Source organism: Rattus rattus, chromosome 16 (genome assembly GCF_011064425.1).
Source record: "Rattus rattus isolate New Zealand chromosome 16, Rrattus_CSIRO_v1, whole genome shotgun sequence".
Taxonomy (NCBI): Eukaryota; Metazoa; Chordata; class Mammalia; order Rodentia; family Muridae; genus Rattus; species Rattus rattus.
In genome coordinates, this window is record NC_046169.1 from 18,765,412 (window position 1) to 18,779,926 (window position 14,515).

The window sequence follows — 14,515 nt, forward strand, 5'->3', positions numbered from 1 at the left end:
TGTGTGTGTGTGTGTGTGTGTGTGTGTGTTTATGTGCGCACTCACATGCACGGTCTGTGGGTGAGGGGGGCGTTGTGTATGTACGTTTTGCCCTGCATGAGGAGGTCAGTGGGCAACCTTGGGTTTGAGTCAAGGCTCTGTTGCTGTCCTTTCATCTGTAGGGTAGCTGCCTGCTGGCTTATAGGGCCTCTCTCCTTGTCTTCCCCTCCTACTCCCTGTAGAAGCCTTGGGGTTACAGCCATCTACCATGCCTGGAGATGGGTCTGGAGACTTGAACTCCTCACACTCCTCACACTTACTCGGCAAGTGTTTTACCCATTGAGCTGTCTCCCCAGCCCCCTTTAAGCATTTTTTAATGGTCCCTCTCTTTCACACGTTCCTTTAACACAGTGGACATTTATAGGCATCCAGGCCAGGCGCCAAAGCCTTGTAGGGCATGGCGCGGTGCCTTCCTCCTGAAGCCCCCAGGTTTTGCAGGGGAATCAGACTCTGAAGCCGTTAGCTGCACTCTGCAGTGGGGCGTCGGTAGGAGGCATCCTGACCCGGGCGGGGGTTGGGGGGTGGGGGTTAATCAGAGCAGAGGTGGGGCCTGGGGGAGGGGCTACGGGTTTATCCTTAAAGGGAGGGAGGTTACAATGCAAGAGAGGCCTAGAGGAAGGTTGGCGTGGAGAGGGTGGGAACTCAGGACAGAAGGCTGTCCCTTCCCACAGCGGGCCCCCAACCAAGGCCCCTAGGAAGGCTGGCATCTTCCAGGGAGGTGGAGCTTCGGGGGACTCCCAGTGGGAGTGGGCATTGATGGTGACCTCCTTCCGTCTCTGCCCTTCGCATCGGCTCCCTTTCAGTGTATGCCGGAGGTATTGTTCCTCTTTTGTAAAGAGGGGGATCGGGTAACAAAGCCGGGTGGGTGGGCAGGCAGCCCAAGGGGCCTCTTCTCCTCTCTCCCCCAGCAGCATCTGCACTGTGGGGTAGGCACACGTACACCTCTGGCTTCCCAGGAGCTGGCTGTTGCCATAGCGACAGGCAGGCCTTGCATCCCACTGGCCCCTGGAGTGCCCTCCCCACTATGGCTGCCAGAGTTCGGGGGCCTCCAACTCTTTTGCATCCTGGAGTGGGAGGCAGGGACATACAAAACAGGACTCCCAGGCTAGTCTGTACCTCCAAGCTGGCTTTGAGGGAAGGGACAACTTTCCTCACAGAGAGCCCCAGTCTTTCGGGGCAGATGCTCAGGAAGCAAGGCTAAGCCTCAAGATCAGAAGTTAGTGCTCCCTGACTCAGGTGTCTGGCGTGGCTGTTAGAGTTCTGCAGAAAGGAAGGGAAAGATAGGCAGAGAGTTAAGGACACTGGAGGACCCAAAGCAGAGGCTGCCACTAGGAGGTGATGATTACGTCTACTTAAGTCTACTGTGATGGATGGGAGAAGAGAAAGGTCTTGGGATGTTCGTAAAACAAACAAAAAACCCTTAAAGGTTGGAGAAGTAGGTTAGTTCATGGGGTGGGGTTGGGAGGAGGGGGAGGCATAACCCTCAAAGATCTTGTCTCCTGGCCAGGACTGGGATCAACAGGTGTGTATCACACTGCCTGGCTTTGTGGGTGCTGGGGATCTGAACTCAGGTCCTCATGTTCGCCCAGAAAGCACCTGTCTGCCTATGCTATCTCCCCAGCCCCACGTTTACGATCTGGGGACTCCCAGGGGCTGAGTTTGTCGTGCAGGGCAGGCTGCATCTTCACAAAAACTTCTTCTCTCCAGTCTTTTCAGGGGAGGAGGGGCTGGGTGCACGCCAGTGACACATATGTTTTTCTTTGTCCCTGCCAAGCTGCAGCTTGGCTCTCAGGGAGCCGAGAGACTGGGAAATGACCGCCCCATTCTCTCACTGCGGCCATCCGCGCAGTCCCAGCTCCTTCCTGAATCCCAGCTCTAAATATAGCGGGAGGGTATTGGTCAAGCCGGGCATCTGCCTTTCCATTCCCGTGTGTGTGTGTGTGTGTGTGTGTGTGTGTGTGTGTGTGTACCAGGCAAATGCAAGCAGGAAACAGTATGCCTGCCAGCCCTGACCCCTAGAACGTATGTGAGTTTGAGTATGTAGCTTGCCCTTCAGACTTGTACCGTAGACACAGGCTTTCCTGTAGGGCCACAGTAAGGGCTGAAAGTGTCCCTGGGACATGCCAGGCTCGGGCACTGGAAGTATTTCGTAGCTGTCATCCCAGCACTTGGGAGGTGGAAGCTGGAGGTGAGAAGTCCAACACCATCCTTTGATACGTAAGGAATGTGAGGCCAGCCTGGACACCATGGAACAGTCTGGGAAACAGACAAATGGGGAGTGTGAGAGATTAGGTCAGGAATTGAGAGCACTGATTGCTCTTCCGGAGGACCTAGGTTCGATTCCCGGCACCCACATAGAGGTTCACAGCTCCAGTTCCAAAGCCTTCTTCCGGCTTCCAAGGATACCAGGCACACACAGGCAAATCACACATACATCATCAATAAGAAAATGTAAAAATTAAAAACAAGGCTGAATAACACCAAAACAGACAAATGGAGGAGTCAGAGAGACGGTTCAGTATAACCTTTATAACTAGTCATCACCAGTCATGGTGACCTGAGTTCAGTGGGCAGGTCCCCCATGGTCGAAGAATACTGACTCCCCAAGTTGTCCTTGCTTGCCTGCAGCTTCGTGCGCGTGCATACTCGTCACACACACATGCACACACACATACAACGGCAGGATGTGTGTGTGTGTGATAAGTTAATGAAAACAACAAAATCACCAATGTGGCTTAGTCGCTTGTTCTAGCCTGTATGAGTCTCCCTGAGTTCCATTCCTAGAACGAACATCATAAAACTCATGTGGAGGCAGCCCTTTTGAGGGCCAGCCTGGGTTATCTGAGACCCTGTCTCAAAAAACAACAAGATCCACAAAAATACGCTGAAGAGAAGAGAGGAGAGGGGCAGCAAGCAACTTCCTTGCCTGGAGCTGGGAGAGCTTGGGATGGTCCCCTCCCACCTTGGGAGAAGAGGGCACACTTGACATTACGAGGGAGGTGTGTCCCCACGGACTGTCGAGTCTGCAAAGGAAGGGAAAGAAATGAGCAGAAGGGAAGAAGAGTTGCCCCACAACGTCGCCCACACGCCTCCAGCGTGGCAGAGAGGCGCGGCACCTTTAAAGCGCGACGAGGGCGTGCCCGGAGGGACAGCCCCGCCCCCGGGCGTGTCTTCCCACTGACCACGCCCTCGGGGTTCGGAGCTGCTGCGGCTGGCGGCTGAGACCGCGCCGGCTCTGGCTGGAGTGGCGGCGGCAGCGGCGGCGGCGACGGCGACGGCGACGGCGGTGGTGGCGGCTGTTCTTCCGAAGGCGCCGCGCGCTCCAGGACACACGTGGGCGGCCGAGAGATGGCGTGGGACCCGCGACGTGGCGCGCAGATCCCGGGACCCGGGATGGAGCGGCGCGTGTGAGCCGGGGCGGCCGCGCCGCGGGGCGATGGCCGTGCCACCGCTGCTCCGCGGGGCGCTGCTGCTGTGGCAGCTGCTGGCGACGGGCGGCGCGGCGCTGGAGATCGGCCGCTTCGATCCGGAGCGCGGCCGTGGCCCCGCACCGTGCCAAGCGATGGAGATCCCCATGTGCCGGGGCATCGGCTACAACCTGACCCGCATGCCCAACCTACTGGGCCACACGTCGCAGGGCGAGGCGGCCGCGCAGCTGGCCGAGTTCTCGCCTCTCGTGCAGTACGGCTGCCACAGCCACCTGCGCTTCTTCCTCTGCTCGCTCTACGCCCCAATGTGCACCGACCAGGTTTCCACTCCCATCCCCGCCTGCCGGCCCATGTGCGAGCAGGCTCGCCTGCGCTGCGCCCCCATCATGGAGCAATTCAATTTCGGCTGGCCGGACTCCCTCGACTGTGCCCGGCTCCCCACGCGCAACGACCCGCACGCGCTCTGCATGGAGGCACCCGAGAACGCTACCGCAGGCCCCACAGAACCCCACAAGGGCCTGGGCATGCTTCCTGTGGCACCTCGGCCCGCGAGGCCACCGGGAGATTCAGCCCCAGGTCCGGGCAGTGGTGGCACCTGCGACAACCCGGAGAAGTTCCAGTACGTGGAGAAGAGTCGCTCGTGCGCTCCGCGCTGCGGGCCGGGCGTCGAGGTGTTCTGGTCTCGGCGGGATAAGGACTTCGCGCTGGTCTGGATGGCTGTGTGGTCCGCGTTGTGTTTCTTCTCCACGGCCTTCACCGTGTTCACCTTCCTGCTGGAGCCTCACCGATTCCAGTACCCAGAGCGCCCTATAATCTTCCTTTCCATGTGCTACAATGTCTACTCCTTGGCCTTCCTGATCAGAGCGGTGGCAGGTGCACAGAGTGTGGCCTGCGACCAGGAGGCAGGGGCTCTGTATGTGATCCAGGAGGGTCTGGAAAACACAGGCTGCACCCTGGTCTTCCTATTGCTCTATTATTTCGGGATGGCCAGCTCACTTTGGTGGGTGGTTTTGACTCTCACCTGGTTCTTGGCTGCAGGCAAAAAGTGGGGCCACGAAGCCATCGAGGCTCACGGTAGTTACTTCCACATGGCAGCGTGGGGCTTGCCAGCACTCAAGACTATCGTGGTCCTGACTCTACGTAAGGTGGCTGGGGATGAGCTGACTGGGCTCTGCTATGTAGCTAGCATGGACCCGGCAGCTCTCACTGGCTTTGTGTTGGTGCCCCTCTCTTGCTACTTGGTACTGGGCACCAGTTTCCTCCTGACCGGTTTTGTGGCTCTCTTCCATATCCGCAAAATTATGAAGACGGGCGGCACCAATACAGAGAAGCTGGAGAAGCTGATGGTGAAAATCGGAGTCTTTTCCATCCTTTACACAGTGCCGGCTACCTGCGTCATTGTCTGCTATGTTTACGAACGCCTCAACATGGACTTCTGGCGTCTTCGGGCCACAGAGCAACCATGCACTGCCGCTGCCGTGCCTGGAGGCCGAAGAGACTGCTCGCTGCCAGGCGGCTCGGTGCCCACTGTGGCCGTCTTCATGCTCAAAATCTTCATGTCCTTGGTGGTGGGCATCACCAGTGGAGTCTGGGTATGGAGTTCCAAGACTTTCCAGACTTGGCAGAGTCTATGCTACCGAAAAATGGCAGCTGGTCGAGCCCGGGCCAAGGCCTGCCGAACCCCAGGGGGCTATGGCCGGGGTACCCACTGTCACTACAAAGCCCCCACGGTGGTCTTGCACATGACTAAGACAGACCCCTCTCTGGAGAACCCCACACACCTCTAGAACATGGGCTGGGCTGAGTTATGGTTGCTCCCTCCTTGCCCTCCCCTCCCCCCTCCAGAGACAGCTGACTAACAGCTGCCCAGCTGTCAAGGTCAGCAAGTGAGACACAGGGGGCTGAGGACTAGGGTGGGGACCCAGTAAAGCTCAGGGCCTTGTCTTTCCTTCTCAGGCAGGGAGTGGGCCTAGTTAAGTCCACAGAGGGTCCTAGGATCAGAAGGGGCAGAGGGGGGGGGGCAGGGTCCAGAGCGGAGTTTATTTAATGATGTAATTTATTGTGGCATTTCTCTGGAAGCTGTGACTGGAATAAACCCTCGTGTGGCACTGCTGTGTCTGTCTGGGTTGGAAAGAGGGAAGACAAGACAGGAGGGTGAGAAACTTCTTAAGCAGAGCTGGGGGGCGAGAGCTATGAAGTTCATTCTCCATGTAAAGGAGGAAGTTCCTCTGTGGGGCATGGGTGGATTATAGGCGTCCTAGACTGTGCGTGCGTGTATGCGTGATTCTCTTCTCACCTGTCTCAAGACTGAGATCCGTGCTTCTGAAGTGAATCAAGAGCCTCCTCGTGAATACCCAGGAACCCCTGGCTGGGACATGGCTACCTGTAGTCCTGTCATCTAGCTTGTTTGGGGAAACAGGTAAGCTCCCCCACCCCCACACACCCACACTTCGCTTTAGCAAAATAAGGTCAGGTTTGGCAAGAGAGCTCAGTGGTTAAAGGTGCTTACAGCTAAAGCTGAGGGCTTGAGTTCAGTCCGAGAACTCACATATTGTCATTTTGACCTCCGCCTGTGCTCTGTGGCACGATTCCTGCTCTCCAAGTAAACCTATGTAATAAGAAGCTTTTTATAAAGGAAGCAAGGGAATTAGACTGTTTCCAAGTCTGGAAGATGGTTCGCGTCACTATCTATGAAGATTGCAGAGAGCTGGGACCCAAGCACAGTTGGCAGTCTTTGCCTAGCATGCACGAAGCCCTGGGTTCTGTCTCCAGCAGGGCTTAAAAGCGGCATGGTGGAGCATGTTTGTAATTCAAATACTTGGGAGATAGAAGCAGAAAGATCAGGACTCCCCTGGCTACCTGAGACTCTTTGGACAAAAAAATAAGAAAAAAGGAGTGGGCAGGTCAGATGGCTCAGCAGGGAAAGTTGCTAACCATCCAATCTAATTTGCATTCAATTCCCTAAACTGATGTAAAAATATTTTTAAAAGAATTGCTCAGCAAGTTAGAAGCCTTGTCTTGAAAAAAACAAAAACATAACATTAACAACAAAACCCTTCACTAACAACAAAACCAAACAGAATATTCAGTAGTTAGAGCCCCAGGCTATATCTTCCTGGTTTTGGATGGAGGGAAAAGACAGCAGGACCATGCATGTCTCTTGGTAGCAGTCTGGGAGGTTGGGAGCTGTTGAGTTTGACTGTCCCTCCTTGCCCACCCCAAACTCCAGAACTTGGGTTGCTGACATAGCTGTGGGATAAGGCAGGACCATGGGGATGTGCACAGCTGTGCTGGGACGGTTGGGACACATGCATGGGAGGTTGGGAAAGCACCATGAATACCTGTGTGCTAGGGAGGCTCAGGCTACTGGGACCTGTCCCATCCCTGTCCCCTGTGAGGTATATGTGGTCATCCTGGAGGTCTGTGTCGACCAATATTGGCCTCTATCTAAGCCGTTGATGCCAATCAGGCGGAAGTAGCCTCTGTGAATGTGTGCGCATGCGTATGCACATATATGCATACACGGGCCAGAGAGAACGGCAGGCCTTTATCAGCTCACTAGTACACCCAGCTTTCTCTGTGGGTGCAGGGGGTTTTCTCTCAGGTTCTAACGTCCCCACAGCACGTGTTCTTGCCCACTGCTCCCATCTTACCAGCCGCTGGCAAAGATCGTGATCAAGTGGGCCTGGATGGATTCTACACATATCCGGCACTTTCCAGTGCAGCGCCTCAAAGCTTTTGTGTGTATTTTCTGTATTTTGAGACAGGGTCTCTCTCTATAAGCCCTGGCTGTCCTGGACACAATATGACCACCAGCCTCAGACTAAGAGAGCTGCCTGTCTCTACCACCCGAGGGCTGCGATTAAAGGCACTCAGGATTGGCTAAGAAAGTTTTTTCATTTGTTTTATGAAACCTCAGGCCTCACTTCACGTCTCTCGTTATCTCGTTGAAATCAGCGGTAGGAAACACAAAACACCTCTATTACATGCAGTTATCTCCGGGAATAGCGTGTGTACGTAACTGAACCTGGGTAGGAACTAGATAGATACTTGGTACACAAAACACCACTTTTGTTTTGTTGGGGATGGAACCCAGGGCCAGGAGGACAGACAGGCAGTCCACCACTGAGCCACACCCCCAGGCTTTCCTAAGTTCTTCATACAGAGAACACCCTCAGCCTTTTCTTTGTAAGGAGCATCCATTCATCCTGTCTGACCGTCTTGTAGGAGAAAACTTACAGCCCACACTGGGAGTGGTGCACAGGATCTGCTCAAGGACCTGCAGACAGGATGGGGAAGGCAGGGGGCCGTGTTGAGGTGGACATTTAATGGGCCAGCAGAGCACCCCTTTCCCTTGTCTGTCAGCAGGTAAGGAGGGAGAGGGTCAGTACTTGGCTGTTTGTGCAACAGAAGCAAGGCTGGTGTGGCTTTTAGAGGAACTAGGAGGGAAGACGGAAGCAGAGATGAGAAGTGAAGGGGACCTCAGGACTAACCATTGTCAGGACTCAGGGCAGACAGGCCGTGCCAGCAAAGGCTTGAGGTGCTGTTCTGTTCTGTAGCAGGGATGTGTCTGAAACAGGCTATGGCCTCTCGTGGGGTAGAGTGCATGCTCTAGGCAGGAGCTATAGATACGCTGTATTGTTCATCTTCAAATACCCAGCACCCAGGGCTGCACTGCCCACCACTGCCCCAAGAGAAAAAGGAGCCATTGCAGTGGTCTCTTCTTTATAAACACAAGTACATATGTTTATTTGAAATTCCAATTTATTACACGTCTACCCTTTACCGTGGCCCTTCCTCCTTTAAGACAATTTAAAAATCCACCACGCAGGTAGATGTCACTGCAGTGGGAACACCAGCTTTCTGCTAAAACACCAACATCTAGGGTAGGAAGCAGTTAGAGGATCACGGTGTGTTAGTGCTAACCCAGCCAAGCCCCTTCGAGAAACAGAAGGAAGCCTTCCTCAGCCACTGGATGGGGCCACACCCAGAGCCGCACGCAGCAAGGCTGTCTTTCCCTCAGCCCTGGGAACGGTGGAATGGCGGGCTCCTGGACCTGGCAGACTTCTTTTCCTTTAAACAAGAGCTGAGGGACTCACATTTTCCAAGTTGAAAATCGATGGAAAAGAAAATTAAACCCTGTCTGTACTTTTATCAAAATCTGTCATAAAAGGGAACGCAGACTACAAACTTTTGCCTAAATACAACACAAGGCTAGACCGGCTATGAAGGGCAGAGCTGGCCTTCCCCACTCTCCAGATGTTGACAGCAATCACCATCCAGGAAGGAGCACTAGGTCTGCAGAGTGGGCCCTGGAGTAGCAGGCACCCGCAGGTAGGCAAAGAGGACTCCAACCCCAGAGCCTGCTGCCTGCTGGCCTCTTTGAGGGTAGTAAAGCGAACACATATCATAGAAACTGTACTGTACATGTGCCAAAGCAAGGTGACAAGTTATTTTACAAGATGTTCTTTATACAATATCACTGCGGAAACAAGCAACTTCAGTAACTACAAAAGTCAATTTAAAAAATTAAACATTTTAACTTCTTCCTGCTCTTTTCCGGCTCCCTAAGGGCTTGTCTGGTTTGTGGGTGGGCTGGGCTCCAACACCCCTCTGGCCAGACCCATCAAAGCCAAGGTCATAGCATGATTGGAAGCAGGACTCCAGTCTATGGGAAGTGCCTTAGTTTGCTTGGTTTCTTACGAGGCGGTGAGTCGGGTGAGGGTAGGAAGGGCTGCCACAATGTAGACAGTCCTCAGGGACAGCTCCAGAAAATGTCCCTCTACTCTGCCACAATCAACTCAAAGCCCACACTGTCCCAAGATGCTGGTGAACACAGAATTCTGTATGGCACTCGCTGATACTGTCACCTGAGAGGGAGGAGGAGGAAGAGACAGTGCGGATGTAAAGAAATAGGACTGTGTATAAATATAAATTCCAAAGATCCACACCTCACCCAGCGTGGCCTGATGACGCTCCTTCCTACTGTGGGTACGACACCCTCTCTGAGACCGGGGGCTTGGCACTGCTGTAATGAGGTGGGAGGAGGAGGAGGAGGAAGAGGAGGAGAGCAGGGCAGAGCTCACAGGAGAAGCCATATCTAGGCTTCCCCCACCTCAGAACTCAAGGTGGGGCCCACATCTGCCGCTAGCTCTCTGGGCAGGGCGCATCAGGTTAGCTCGATTCTCCCCAAGAGCTTGGCTTTGCTTGAAAAAGGCCCCATGGGAGTTGCAGAAAAGCCCAAGCATGGAGTGACAGGCCTTTCTGGATGCTACCTACCGTCACTTCCCCTTTAAATCCTCCCAGCTTCCCTGCCTCTCCCACACCCCTTGGAGGTCTCCTCCTGTCCCCCCTCCTCAGCTCCCTCACTAGGACCCTGCCTCTTTACTTCTTCTGTCTTCGTCCCCTGGACTGTCCGACAGACTCTGAATCACTGTCCCCTTCATCATCAGCAAGCCTATCAGGAAACTTCCTGCGTTTCCTGCGGACGTAGGGGTGGCCGGGGAGGTGTTTTTGCAGCAGGGCCAGCAGGCACTGCTCTGTCTTCTCCATGCAACTCAGCACGTGGCTGCCTCGGCAGTTGTAGAGCTCAGCATTGGCAAACACTTGCTTCACGTCGGTGAGGAACTCCTGCACAGACCGATAGTTCCCGCAGGAGCATTTGTTCTGCATGGTCTGGAAGTCCATGGGGTGGTCGATCACATCATAGTAGTCCTCAGCCTCGTCTCTGGTCACAGGCTCCCTAGGAAAACACCAAGTGAGAAACACCCAGGCCAGAGGAGCACCACGCAGGATGCTTGCAGTCACGGCTCAAGCCGACCCGGGAGACAAAGTTTGCCCCCCTTCTATGGGCCGTGACTCCCCATCCCCTTGCTTAGACCTGTCTCAACAAGGAGTGAGAATAGCGGGAGAGGCGGGGCACTCACCGGAAGGGCCAGCTGAAGCGGTACTTTACTAATTTGTGAAGGATTTCCTCACACTTTTGTAGCTCCAGACTCTGCCTCCTTGAGCTACGCTTGGTCTGAAGTACCTGGCACAGAGGAAGCAGAGCGCCAGTCATTACAGGACGTAGAAGCAGAAGGGTTACAAGACACACGGACAATGTGCACGCAAGCACAGTGCCTTGGCATCACAGGTGGGTGACACTCAGGGCAGGTGGCGCTTTCAAGTCAGAGAGAGGCTAATGTGGCAGAGGGGGCGCAGCAGGCACTCATCAGCAGAACAGAGAGAGGGGGTGTGGCTGGAGAGGGCTAACCCTGTGAGAGATGAATCCAGAATTACAGACATGAACAAGCCATCGCCGACCCCAGCAGCCAGCTTTGGGGAACACGGATGTTTAGGAAGAAAAGCAGGAGGTGTAGCGCCAGTCCTCAGTGGCTGCAGGAGGAGGTGTTAAGGAGATGGGGGCGGGGCACCCTTGCAGGCAGCCACAGGCGGGTGGATTGCACGGCTGTAGGAACCGCACATGAGGCACTGGCAATGTTAAGGACCGTCCTCTCCCCAGTGGTTTCCTTCATGTCCTCAAGCCCTAACTCAGCTGCAGAGACAGGCCAGTGCCTGAGCTTCCTTCTGCCAAGCCGGATCTAAGCCACTGCAGCAAGGCGGCGAGGACAGAGGAGTGGGGCAATGTCCTTCTAACAACTGTGGCTAAAGCAGCAGTTAGTGGCTCTGGCATTGCTGGCATTCCCACAGGGAGGCCCACCCCTCTGGGCCCACCAGAGACACATGGATACTATTTTAAAGTCCCTAACGAGCTGCAGGCTGCTGCTAACTAGGGGAGACTGTCTGCAGCAGGCTAGGCAGGATGCCGGGCATAGCTGCTCCTGGAGGGCCTGCTGCCTCGTCTGCACCGAGCCTATCCATCTGCTCCTCAGCCCCCGACCCAAGGGGAGGGGAAGGGCGGGCAGGCTCCCACCTGTTGCCTTGTGAATTCCCCATTGTGGACTAGAACATAAAGAATACAAAGACTAGAGGAGGCTAAGTGATTCTTACCAGCTCATCGACCTCCGTGTCATCCTTTGGCCGTGACCGTCTGGCAGCATGTGACTTCTTACCCGGTGGTCGGCCTGGCCTTGCTGCGGGGATGACACTCTGCTTGCCTCGAATGGTCTTCCGGGGTCTCACTGAAATGAAACATGGGCTGAGAGCGCAGCAACAGGGGGTGGGGGTAGGGACACACACCGGACAGATGGACACGGACATGGTGTGGCAGGGGAGGGCGAGACCACCAGAGCAGACAGGCAGCGACTCTCTGGGGCTGCAGAAGGCCAGGTCCCAGCACTTCTATCCTGTCTCTACTTGATCAGCAGGGGTCAACTGTCAAGTAACTCAGTTGGAAACATGTTTGTCAACCCGGCAGTATGGCTCGCCGACAGCCCAGACTTAGCCCAAGAGAATTCACACACCTCCACGTACAAGGGAATCTGACTTTGCTTCGTAATTTCCAGTTACCCTATGCTCTTTACCTGGTGTTTTCAGGGAAAAGCTCACTCACACAATGGCCCACAACATTCTGCAAATATAAGTCAGGACCCACCCTCTCATGTTTCTGAAAACCAAGATGGTAGGTGAGACTCTTCCCTGAGAGCCCCGCCTGGAATCTCTGAAGAGAATAACTTAAAGGCACGTAGACTACTCGTGTCACTGGTTGGTGACAGGTGCTCAGGGCAGGCAAACCAACATTCCTTGGGATGCCCTTGGGAACATTCTCTGCAAGGATTAGCTCAAAGCTTCTCCACTAAAACCTTTTCCACAACCTTTCCTCACTGATGCCCTGGGTGGGGGGAGATGACACTTGGGCAGAGAATGTGTTCACAGAAGCAGCCATGTGGAGAACCAATGAACGACGCTCTTCCCATTCTATTTCTGGACCACGCTAACCCTTCAGTGGCTATTTTAAGGCTTTCAGCTCCAGACAAGGTTCATGAGGAAGAAGCTAAGGCTTAGGTCCTAGGCCTGAAGTTGCACAAGGGAACTGACATGGACAGGACACACGGGTGGCCTGAAAGGTTGAAGGCACCAGGGGCTCTGAAGTACCAAGTATTTCCTAGCTGGGCAATAACCCTGGGAGGCCAGCGAAAGAGAAGCATCGCCTCCGTGGAGCAGAGGTGGGAAGCAGCCACTGGCATGAATGTAAACCTCAGCAGCCGTGTGAGGAGGGTGCACCACTCTACGGATCACTGAGGGGTCTCCTGACAGGATGGCCTGCACCCCTCAGCTCACACCTAGTGAACCAACAGTCTAGTGCGGTGGCCTGTGTCTGCAATCCCACCAATGGAGAGCTATTCCTGGACAGCTTTGGAAATAAACCTTTAATCAGAGCATTCAGAAGGCCTAGACAGGCAGCTCTCCATGAGCTGACCTACACTGGAGGTTCCAGGAAAGCCACGGATACACAGTGCGTTCCTATCTCAAGACAGAGCTGTGCAGAGCGTGAGCGAGGCCAGAACACGCGGGATGCGCCACCGCAGTCGGAAATGGCCAAGCAATCACCTGCTTCCTCTCACAGCGTGGACAGTTCCTCAGGGCTGTGGGCCCTGTGCTCTATTTTCTACTGGCCTATGAGAAGGAAACCACTGAGAGGAGGGCTGAGCCGTTGGCTTCACCGAGGCCAACAGGAGCATTCTTAGCATCCTGTGACCATTGGAAAACTGCACTCGTCAGGGAGCATCAGTCAGCATAGGATGAGAAAAGCAGAGACGGCTGAAACCAGCCCTGGACCATAAGTCAGAGACCTCTCTGGCCACTGTCACTGTGCATGGATGGGGCTAGACCAGAAACCTTGTCATAAACGTGCATGACACCCACTGGATCTTAGAGCAAGTGATCTGCTGTGGGCGGACACTCTGGGGATCACTCTACCTGCTCCCGACAGTTGAAAAAGATTTTACTTTTAATTACGTTTCCGTGTGACCCTGTGTGTACATGTACATATATGTGTGCACATGAATGAAGGTGCCCAGAGTCCAGGTAAGTGTCCTAGGTCCCTGGAACTAAAGTTACAGGCAGCTGTGAGCTGCCCAACAAGGACCCTGGGAAGTGGACACTGATCACATGGTACAGCAGTATAGATCCGCCCCTCTACCCTGTCCCGAAAGCCAATATACACATGGCAGCTCATTTCCCCACAGTCCCAAGAGAGAAGAGGAAGACAGCAAAATGGCAATGCTGAATTTCTCTCCCAGCCAGGCTTCTTTGGTCAGTTTGAGACCAAGGCAAGTATGCCATACTAGATACTTACACCGCAAGCCGGCCACTTCATAATCCTCTTCTTCCTCTTCCTCCTCCTCCTCTTCCTCGTCACCACTCTCATCACCTTCGCTGTCCTCAGAGGTAGACTCTTCAGTGTAATTCCTATGGGGAAGCAAAGCCAAGTAGAGACGCGGTTTTAGTTTGGTCCAGGATGGCCCAAGGAGAGCAGAAGCCCCAGAGGATGTGCAGTACCTCTATTCCTGAAGCGAAGCTCCCTGACGGCCAGTAAGGGGGAGACCCGGGGACAGGCCCACGATGCTTCACACAGTGCATCCCTGTCCTAAGCCTAAAATGGTTTAAGGGACACCCATGGGGAAGGGGACCAAGAACAAAATACAACCTCTACTTCCTCTCACAAACAGTACAAAACACTATTACTCTTGCCTCACAAAAGTCAGATAAGGTAACACTTTAGACACCAAAGCTGCCCCAACTCTGGGTGGACGGGGAGGACGGAGAGCCCAGCAGGTGTCACTGCAGACTTGGCAGCTCCCGTCCCGGAGCTGAGACAGCTTGCAGGTGACACACAACAAAGCAACTGATCCCGCTCAGGACACCTGGTCCAAACACTGCTTCAGAGCAACAGGCCGTGTGACCCTGCAAGAGGACATGGGAATGGTGGCAGAGGGAGAACTAACCAGCAAGGCTGCTAAGATGTGGTTGGAATCAAACAGCTTTGCCCTTTACAAGAGACAGCCTAGTGCCTGAAAGGATGCCCTTTTGCGATCTCAAATGTCAATGTACAAAGCAACCACAGTTAACTGGGAAGACATTAGGTGCCTTCACGGTGCTGGCTT

The 14,515-nt window shown here is 54.4% G+C and overlaps 2 protein-coding genes across 2 annotated transcripts in view; one reads left to right on the plus strand and one right to left on the minus strand.

The window, feature by feature from the left end:
• The first annotated feature begins 3,243 nt into the window (after nt 1–3,243).
• Nucleotides 3,244–7,357, plus strand: Fzd9 (frizzled class receptor 9). Its single transcript, XM_032887070.1, has one exon. It carries the CDS (start codon nt 3,476–3,478, stop codon nt 5,252–5,254), a length of 1,779 nt encoding a protein of 592 aa, XP_032742961.1. The 5' UTR covers nt 3,244–3,475; the 3' UTR covers nt 5,255–7,357.
• An 827-nt stretch (nt 7,358–8,184) lies between these two features.
• Nucleotides 8,185–14,515, minus strand: part of Baz1b (bromodomain adjacent to zinc finger domain 1B) — a 59,029-nt gene continuing 52,698 nt past the window's right edge. The window contains exons 16-19 of the mRNA XM_032887235.1: nt 13,708–13,820; nt 11,460–11,590; nt 10,394–10,497; nt 8,185–10,209 (exon numbers count right to left, since the gene is read on the minus strand). Coding sequence (XP_032743126.1) covers nt 9,852–10,209; nt 10,394–10,497; nt 11,460–11,590; nt 13,708–13,820 — 706 coding nt within the window. The 3' untranslated portion in view covers nt 8,185–9,851. The remainder of the gene's footprint in view (nt 10,210–10,393; nt 10,498–11,459; nt 11,591–13,707; nt 13,821–14,515) is intronic.

Excerpts from the sequence above, each read along its gene's own strand:
- Fzd9 (XM_032887070.1), top strand. The coding sequence starts at position 3,476 with ATGGCCGTGCCACCGCTGCTCCGCGGGGCGCTGCTGCTGTGGCAGCTG.